Here is a 9,747-nt window from a genome sequence, read left to right on the forward strand (position 1 = left end):
GCTTTAAGTTTCTGGTTCATGGTTTTAGGGAAAATGACTCCCCTAGAATAACCGAGGCCTGAGTAACCAGTCTGCATGCACCTTCCCCCTCCCCCAGACAGGCCCCCTGCGTTTGCTCGTCCTCTTCCTTTTAGTCTCTGGGCTCCTCACACATGGGCCTGGGTTCCACATGGGGCAGGTGTAGCCCCCCATGGGGGGGTCTGCTTTAGAGGAGTGGGAGGAAGAGAGCCTGCAGCACCTTCAGGGCTGTGCTCAGACTGGCTGGGAGGGTGAGCTGGACCTGAGCCGCTGGCTGGTCCCCACAAGCATGGGGCCAAAGTGGGTCCCTGACCATTGAGTCATTTCTGCAAGATGTCTGTGTCCACCTAGGCTCCAGGATCGGTGCCGCGAGTCCCCCCCCCCGCCTTGGCTGTGCTGGAGTCACTGGAGTTCATGAGACTAGCAGCGCCCAGCCCCAGCCCCCCCCCAATTCAGGTGCTTCTGCTAGGCAGCTGAGGTGAAAGCCACCAGGGCACCATTAGGATTCCAAACCAGGATCTGCTCATTATCCTTATTTAAGGCTAGGCATCACCTGTCCCTTTGCAAAGAGAAGACTCTATCAGTAAGTACCATTCTATGAATTCAGAATGTCCATGTCACAGCAAGCTGATGGACAAGTTTACAAAAGCTCCTCCAGAAAACATCTGTAGTTTTAATGTATACTCATCAAAGAAATAGTGTTCTTGCATCTATTTTAATAATAATTTCAAAAAAAGGAACAACAGCCACATAGTTCTAAATGTCTTTACTAAAAGACCCAAAGCAAAGAATAAGACCCAGTGAGCTTTCTGCCCTGGGTAGGTGCTGCCTGCCAGCCACAGCTGTGTCCACCAGCTGGAAGCGATGAGGTGGGAAACCAGAAAGAAGACACCGCTTCACCAGCACGTGAAGTTTATTGGCAAGTGCTTCCGCCGAGCGAGCTGTGCAGGGTACAGGGGGAACCTAAGGAGGCGTGTTCCAGCCCCGTGTGGAGCCCGCCAGAGGTGCCCAGCGTGCGAGCACGTTTAGAGCCAGACCCGGACAGAACCTGAGTCTACATGCAAACCAGTGACCAAGGTGGGCACTGGCATTTCATGAGCACCTCCAGGGGCTCCTTTTGTAAAGTGCAGACTTTAAAGAGCAAACAAGTCAGCTCCCTTTGAATACGAAAGGGACAGTGCAAAACTAGAATATGCAGAGCTATCCAGGTGACTGTCGAAAATTGATAACTTGTCTTAAAATGAGTTTTCTGTAAACCTTTTTGGGCCTGGAAAAAGATATATTAACACATTTAGATTAATTTTAGAAAAAGTGGGACATCAGGTCAGATATTTAACAAAGAGCAACTATCCATCCCAAAGCTGACAAGGCACAGACTATTAACAGTCTGCTGGCTTCTTTTGCACTTAGCTGAAAGAACAGGATTAAATTTCAAAATACAAAATTTGACACCAAGCATAAACATTTGCAACTACAGGCCTTATCGATGGTATCGATGACATTGGGTACCTCCCTGTATATATCCGTCTACACAGCTGCCAGGGTAACATTGTGTCCTACTGGAATCACAGAGACATTTATTAACATGCAAGAGTGGCTGGGTTGGGAAGAACCACAAGAAGCCAAATAGATACACTCAAGGAAAACAAATTACAGAAATGGAATCCCAGCCAGTATAGGGGCAGCGAGATTCACTTTTTGTCTGTAGCTCCTACGACCAGATGTCCATACTCAGCTAGTGCAGTGTATATAATTCACTTTACTATCCTAATGGTTTTCGGGTCCTGGCCAGCAGCCATGTCTGGTGGACTCTTCAAGCCCCAACATCACCCTGGCTCTCAGGGAGGCACTGCCCGATGCACACCTCTAGAAGCCTATCCTGCCTCTGGTCATGGAGTAGCCCAGTTTGGCCTCATTGTTGATGAAGGACATCAGGCCTACGTAGGTCTCGATGAGGAGGGGACGCTCGAGGATCAGCACAGCGTTTGCTCTTCCTGGCAAAGGACACTCTTTCTGGGCTTTTTTGACAGCTTGGATTAACAGAGCCTTGAAGCTTTGCAACTTTTAAAAGAAAAAGAAAGCATTGAGCTTTAACCTTCAGGCAAGAGAAAATTCATCCATTATCACGACAAATTAGCATTCTAAAATCCTTCAATCCTCTAAACTCCACATATTTCTTCACTGGGCCCTTAGGTACCCTCACTTGTATGAGCTGCCTTTGCAGCCACATCCTGAGGATCTGTTATGGACTGAATTGTGTCCCCCCAAAATTTGTTACAAATTCTAACCCCTATACCACCAGCAGCTCCTTGGAAACCCTATGGGGCAGTTCTCCTTTGTCCTATAGGGTCACTATGAGTTGGAATCAACAAGTGGTGGACTTCTGGTGCCGGACTCTTCTAACCACTGGCCCACACAGTCTGCTCATGGTAAGCACCCAGACTGAAGGTTTTCTAGCAGAGGCCCAGAGGGGTCAGTGCCCTTCTTCATGGCAAAGGGCCAAATTATAGAACTACACTGTCCAGTAGCCACTGGCAACATGCAGTTATTTGAATTTCATTAAAATTAAGTACAAGTTAACTTCCTCAGTTCCACTGGTCACAGTTCAAGTGCTCAGTTGTCACATGTGCTAGTGGCTACAGTATTGGCCAGTGCAGATCTAGAAAACTCCATCACTGTAGTAAGTTCTGTGGACACGCTGGTATCCAGTGTCTGTCCTTGTACCTGGCACAGAGACGTGGTCTTCTCATCCGCGTCAGCCATCGGGTGCTCAATGAAGGTGGTGTAGGGCACATTGGTGGACCAGGGATTCCATCTGTTTATGAAGGAAGGGCGACTCTGCTTGTCCCACTGGATGCGAAGCCCAAAACCTTCTCGCCTGATAAGATTAGAAGAAACCAGCCAAACTCAGCACAGCAGGCCATGGACTTTAAAAACAGGTTACAAGGGCATGGCGTGTGGGCTTCAGTAATGATAGTGATCATAGTAATAGTGTATAAAATTCACTTTACTATTCTAATAGTCTCCATTGACAATGACTTTTAAGGATGTTAAGTGCTTTTAAGAATGACAAACAATATAGTCTTTTGGTTAAGCTAAGCGAACCTTTACGTGATTATGAAAATTTAGTAAGTAACAGAAATACATTATAGTTGGGTTAGCTAAATGAGTGACATTTTAAGAACTTTAAATTTTGTTCTTAAATGTTGGTTAAGATTTTTGACTCAGCTTAGCTTTCTGAATCGTCCCTATCCAAATCTCTACATAAAACGCTGTAAAATAAGAGTTTAATTCAGTTGACTATATTCATGTCTAGGTTTTTCGTATTTCAGAAAATTCTCCTAAAGCAAGAGAATCAATTCTTGAAAGTTGGTCATTAAACTTTCAGATTTACCTAGCATTCAGAAATGTGTACACGTGAAGTGGTGTCCTACTTACTTCTTTTAAAATTTAACCAGAACAAGAATTGACATGTTTATGTAACACCTTTCCTCACCATGGACAAAATGTCAGATTTCGCCTTCAACTGAAGACTGCATGAGGTTGCTTTGAACATGTAGGGCTCTACTTAAATAATATCTTTAATTTATGCCAACCACTTTTGCTGCAGGCCTAATAGCTGTCTTTTGTGCCAGAATGCCTTTCAGGGCACTCAGCTGCCCAGAAATCACGGGCTTCTATTCTAAGAAACTTTACTTTGATTTCTGAAGCTGTAGCCCTTTATGTTTCTACACAATGCTATATAATGGAGACAAGAAAACCACTGGAGTCTGATTTTAAAAGGGGAATGGGAGGATAGTTACATTACAAGGTCCTCTCCAGAAAACTTCAGTGGCACTGGATTCTCTGGGTAGACTTACTTGTTCAGTGACTTAGGCGGAAACTGGAATTCTCCGTAGGAAATGGTGTCCACAGCGTTCAGTGCGATTCTGACCACCTGCTGGCACTGGAGATTGATGAAGTCGTATTTACAGATGAGCAGCGACTGATCTGTGATGAGCACCAGGCGCTCCTTCTCGTTGTTCCAGTGATCAACCCTGTAGGCAAACAGGATGAGTCACCTCTTCCCTTTAGAAAATAACTCTGCGATTCTCTTCAGTCCGTGCTAGGCCTGCAGCCCCAAGGCCCACCCTTCATGCCAAGGGCAGTTAGTCTCGTCTTCTCCGCCAGGAAGGGCGCGCAGGCACTGCGAAGGCACTTCCCCGCTCAGCAGAGCGTTCTGGGCAGAGGCCTCTCTCGAGTCGTTTTCCACTCTGCAAGTCCGGCCTCCAGCAGGTCGTCCCACTTAAGAGGCGCTGCTGCTATGTGGTTGCGCAGCAGCTCCTCCCGCGCCTGCACCTGGGCGTGAGCATCGGCTCCCTGGGGCGGGCCCCGGGTCCCCCCACCACGCAGGCGGGCGGCCAAGCTTACTCGGTCAGCAGCCACACCCCCTGGATCTCGCCGTCCTCCACCGGCCGGACCACCACGCGGATCTCCTCCACAGCCTGCTCGATGGTCCCGGGCTGGGGCACAGGGCAAGGGGCAGAGGTCACACTTCCGCGGGGGCCCGAGCCCCGGCAGTCTTCCTCCCTCGGGTCCCAGGCTCCCTACACTCCCTCCCTTCCCCGGGGTCCCAGCCTCACCCGGAACACAAAGTACTCCTTGACGCGCGCGCGGCGCGTTGGGTCGTGAACGCTGAGCGGCCACAGCGTCTGGCGCAGTGGGGTGCCTGCCCCTGCCCGGCCACCGCCGCCACCGCCGCCGCCGCCCGCTCCGACATCCTCGCCGGCCGCGAGCACCGCTGTGGGGCTCGTGCCCTCCGAATCCACCGAGTCCCGCAGCTGCAGCATCGCCACGCCTGTCCGCGACCCTGACACGGCCGCTGCCGCCGCCGCCACTGCCACAGCCTACCCGGCGGTCAGCGACCGGGGTGGCAAGCCTGGCCCCGCCCCGCGGGCCGCCCCGATTGGTTTCGCCCCGCCAGCCCCGTCCCAGTCTCCGCGCCCGCACCGCCCGCCGCCCCTCGGGATTGGCTCTTCCCCAGCCGCCTTCCGCGATTGGCTCCGCCCAGCCGCCGTTCACAATCGCGCAGGCCTCTTGTGGTGCCGGAAGCGACCCCTGCTTGCATATGCACTTCCTGTTTACCCGACGGGGACCGGGCGGGGCCGAGACTGGTGGGGTTGTTGCCCGGGAGACTGGGCTGGGCCAAGACGGGTTGGGGGCGTTACCCAGGAGACACGAAGGGTCTCGGGAGACGCGTGGGTCGCGGCTGAGGAGCCCCGGGGGGCACGGGGCCTTGGGATGGGCTCCGGGGGCGGGTCCGAGATGGGTAGGGGCGCGGGGGCGGAGCGGGGGGCTTCGGAGGTGGGGCAGGGACTCCGGGGGCGGGGCCGAGGAGTTCGTTGGGGGCACTGCTGCTTAGCTGGAGGCCCGAGCCCGGCGCTTCGCTCGTAAAACGAGCGCCCGGGCGCAGCCTCGGACTGGGGCGGAGGTTCTCGATGCGTACTTGTGGCCTCCCGAGAATCCCAGAAGATGGTTTCATATTCTCACGCCTGTTTTCTTAACTTACTAAGGTTCAGTAAACACACTGAAGAGGGACTGTGGATGGATTTTGACGTCACTATCACCCTGGAAGCATCCCTTGCTCCCTCCCAGGCTACTCCCTCACCTAACGGGGTGACGACCGTCCTGACATCCGACTGCACCCCCCCCACACACTCATTTTGCCCTCTGCCCCAGTGTGTACAGGTGTGTGTGAAATGGGCATGGGTGTGTACGTGCTTGCGCGTTGCAAGTGTGTGTATATGTGTGTGCATATAGGGAGTGTGTTGTGTGTACGTGTGTGCATGCGTGGGGTGTATGTGCAGGTGTGTGTGTTGGGAGTGTGAGCATGCATGTGTGCATGTAGGGAGTGTGTGTTAATGTTCCACCACAACATAACAGGCGGGGACAGTGGGTGGTGGCTGAGGTGATGGTGATGTCAAAGACCCAGGTGCTCTGAGTAAAGTGCACACAAGACTGGGGAAGGGGTAGTGCCATCTGTTAGGGAGCAGAGAGTGAGCGGCTGTCCTGTGTGGTCCCAGGGTGGCTGACAGTTACCTGCTCCACACCTGCTTTTCTGTGTGAGCCAAACACCTTTGGTCTCATCCACCACCTTCAAACAATGCAAATTCATGGAAGGAGCAAAAGGGACACCCATTAATGGGCCCAGCCCTTGTACCTAGATAACAATAGCCAGATTTCACATAGAGCAGTTGCTCTGGGCCAACCTCAGGAAGCAGTACTATCATGATCCTATTTTACAGATGAGGAAACCGAGGCACCGGGGCTCAAGTCATTTGCCAAGGTCACATCAGCAAGGGCCCAGTAAGGATTTATTCTAGTCACGTCTCCCCAGCCCCCTGTTCTCTGGGGCACAAGAATTGCATCTGAGCTTCCCCAGGCCAGTGGCCTCCTTTCAGGAGCCGGTAGGATTTTCACCTGGGCCTTTCTGAAGCCATGAGTCAGAATCGACAGCAATGGGTTTTTAACCTTCATGGAAGGAAACTTACACATCATTCTCCTGCAGAGTGGCTGGTGGGTGTAAACCACCAAACTTTCGGGTAACAGCCAAGCACTTAACCATTGTGCAACCAGGGCTACTTTTACTCAATGAATGCTTGCTAATAAAAATAGCCACCACCTGTCTCTCAGTTTGTTCTTCTGTGCTGGCTTGCATATTGCTATGATGCTGGGAACTATGGATTGAATGTGTTGGAATCCTAACACCTATACCTGTGGATGTAATGCCATTCGGGAATAGGGTTTTTCTGTTGCGTTAATAAGGCCACATCAACGTAGGGTGTATCTTAAACCTACTCACTTTTGAGATGTAAAAAGAGCAGATAAGCCACAGAGAAACTAGCACAAATGGAGGGGAAGATACGTGCCACGTGGAAATCGCCAAGGAATCAAGGAATCCCGGGTCTACAGAAACTGAAAGAGATCCTCCCCCAGAGATGACGGAGAGAGAGACTTCTGCTAGAGCCGGTGCCCTGAATTTGGACTTCTAGCCTCCAGAACTGTGAGAAAATAAGTTTCTGTTCTTTAAAGCCCCCTACTTGTGGTATTTCTGTTACAGCAGCACTAAGAAACTGAGACACTATGCCAGGAGTATTTCAAGTACCAGCAGGGTCACCCATGGTAGAGAGGTTTTAGCGGAGCTTTCAGAGAAAGACAGACTAGGAAAAAAGACCTGGCCATCTACTTCTGAAAATTAGCCAATGAACACCCAATGGTGCACAACAGAATATTGTAAATATTCCACATACAGTGCTGGAAGTGAGCCTCCTACTGGCCACAACAATGGACTGAAGCATAGCAACAATTGTGAAGATGGCACAGGACCGGGCAATGTTTCATTCTGTTGTACATGGGGTCACCATGACTTGATGCTGGCTCGATGGTAATTAATAACAATTAAAAGTAGAATTTTTGTATCCCCTGCACAGCCCTGGTTCATAGAGATGCTCGGTAAGTGTTTGCAGAGAGAATGACATTCAAGATACAGGAGAACAAGGCCAGCCCAGTCTCGTCTTATAGGGTCACTGTGAGTCGGAATCAGCTCAACAGCAACGGGTTTGGTTTTTTTGGTTTTTCAAGGCTATTTCCATTCCCATCAGCAGACGGCAGCATCGCTCACTTCCATCCTGAAGGCCAAGGTGGTGTCTGGGCTTGGCTGTAAAGTCTCACAGTTTAACACGCTGAGGGTTTCTTTAAGCACACGATGAAGTCATTATTTATCTCATCTTCCTGCGGAAATCTCAGCTGGAAAGTGTGGATTCTTAACTTCCAGATGTCATGGTTTAGTATGTTACAAAATCAATGTGTCCTACCTGTTAATGTCTGACCTGGGAGGAACAGTGGGGTGGCTAGGGGATCTTACGGATTAAATATGAGTTGGATGTAATCCCATTTGGGAATTGGGTTTTTTTTCTTCATTATGATAATGGATTCATATCAGTGTAGGTGGGTCCTAAACCTCATCACTTCTGAGTTATAAAAAGAGCAGACAAGGAGGAATACAGATGCTATCTGATGAGGGTGGAGACAGATGCATCCACAAGCCCAGGAATGCCAAGGATGGCCAGCAGCTACAAGAAGCTGAAAGAGACAAAGAAGAGCTTCTCCCTAGAGCCACTCTGTGAATTTGGACTTCTAGCCTCCTAACCTGTGAGAAAATAAATTTCTGTTCTTTAAAGCCACCACTAAAGTCCCTGGGAGGTGTAAACGGTTAAGCGCTTCACCATTAGCTAAAAGGTTGACAGTTCAAACCCACCCAGAGGTGCCTCAGAAGACAGGCCTGGCAATCTGCTTTTGAAAGGTCACAGCCTTGAAAACCTTCTGGAGTAGTTCTACTCTGCACACATGGGGTTGCCATGAGTCAGAATCGACTCGATGGCAACTAACAACAAGAAACTGTGAGAAATAAATTTCCATTCTTTAAAGCCATCCACTTGTGGTATTTGTGTTACAGCAGCAGTAAGAAACTAAGACAGGGGGTCGCCATGCTGCGGTGCCAGCACCTGCTGCCCTAGGTTGTAGGTTGATGCGTTCTGTTCCCTTGCCTGAACTACAAGGTTGGACAATATTCCCATTTGCTGGATCCATGGGTGGAGCTCACCTTCCACTCTGGGTGATGCTGGAGGGAAGTTTCTCAGCCTCTCCCTCCTTGAGGGAACAGGGTGCTGACCCAGCTGGCCCCAGGGCTGCGTCAGAGGCTGGACCATGCTGGGCGGCTGTTGGGGCCTCTGGCCACATGCTTTAAGAGCCCACAGATAGCGTGTTTTAGTGACTGCATTTATTTGACTTTGGCAAGTCACAGCAGGAGCTGAAGCAACTCCAACAAAGATAGATCCTCCCCAGCAGACAAGGGGGTGTTATCTTGGGGGAGAAGTGGGCAGGCTTCCAAACATCTCAGCTGTAAGGCTCAAGAGCAGGATGTGGAACATCAGCCCAGGATACAGCTCCTGCACAGCTTTGAAAAACTGAATTGTTTTGATGGGGATTTTCCTCACTTCCTGTACTTGACCTAGAGGATGGTTTCACTCTGCCTCCAGCCTGCCACTCACCTTGCTGTGACCAGGTGACCCCGAGTGGTCTCTTTGCGACTAGCTGGGGGCTGCAGGGACAATGGGGCGATCCCGTGCGGAAGGTTGGTGTGCTTCTCTTGGGCAGTGGTAGCCAGGAGATCGCTGGGGCCACCGGGTTCAGTTTGGGGGCAAGGAGGTCTTGGAAAAGACATTGACTGGGCCTGGAGCACTGGATCTCGTTCTGGTCCACCTGGCAGGTGAAGGTCGAGGGTGGGACACAGACTGCTTTGTGCTCAAGTTTTGTCCCTGGGTGTCTTGGTTTTCTAGTGCTGTAGTGGAGAAGCCTTGGTGGCGCAGTGGTTAAAGTGATTGACTGCTAACCGGAAGGTCAGTGGTTTGAAACCACCAATGGCTCCTTGGGAGAAAGATGTGGCAGTCTGCTTCGTAGAGATTAACAGCCTTGGAAACCCTATGGGGTCACTATGAGTCGGAATTGACTCTATGGCAGTGGGGTTTTTTTGGTGGTGAAGAAATCCCATAAGTGGTTGACTTTAAAGGACAGAAATTTATTTTCCCACAGTTCTGGAGGCTAAAAGTCCAAATCAGGGTCCCAGCCCTGCTGCTTCCTTTTGTTGGCCTGTCTCCTAGTTTCTGGTGTCTGCTGGCAATTCTTGGCATT

General features: G+C 50.7%; 1 protein-coding gene across 1 annotated transcript; it reads right to left on the reverse strand.

Moving 5' to 3' along the window:
• Nucleotides 1–769: 769 nt before the first annotated feature.
• TPRG1L (tumor protein p63 regulated 1 like) lies at nucleotides 770–4,927 on the reverse strand. The gene is made up of 5 exons (XM_004384313.2): nucleotides 4,641–4,927; nucleotides 4,429–4,520; nucleotides 3,879–4,055; nucleotides 2,743–2,896; nucleotides 770–2,079 (listed from the first exon to the last, which is right to left on the reverse strand). The coding sequence occupies exons 1-5, from the start codon at nucleotides 4,845–4,847 to the stop codon at nucleotides 1,885–1,887; spliced, it is 825 nt and encodes a 274-aa protein (XP_004384370.1). The 5' UTR covers nucleotides 4,848–4,927; the 3' UTR covers nucleotides 770–1,884.
• Between the last annotated feature and the right edge of the window lie 4,820 nt (nucleotides 4,928–9,747).

This window comes from Trichechus manatus, unplaced genomic scaffold (assembly GCF_000243295.1).
Source record: "Trichechus manatus latirostris isolate Lorelei unplaced genomic scaffold, TriManLat1.0 scaffold00122, whole genome shotgun sequence".
Taxonomy (NCBI): domain Eukaryota; kingdom Metazoa; phylum Chordata; class Mammalia; order Sirenia; family Trichechidae; genus Trichechus; species Trichechus manatus.

Coding starts and splice junctions, on each gene's coding strand:
- TPRG1L (XM_004384313.2), bottom strand. CDS start 4,847: ATGCTGCAGCTGCGGGACTCGGTGGATTCGGAGGGCACGAGCCCCACA. Junction 2,897..3,878: donor CCGCCTAAGTCACTGAACAA/GTAAGTCTACCC, acceptor TAATCTTATCAG/GCGAGAAGGTTTTGGGCTTC. Junction 2,080..2,742: donor AGACCACGTCTCTGTGCCAG/GTACAAGGACAG, acceptor TTCTTTTAAAAG/TTGCAAAGCTTCAAGGCTCT.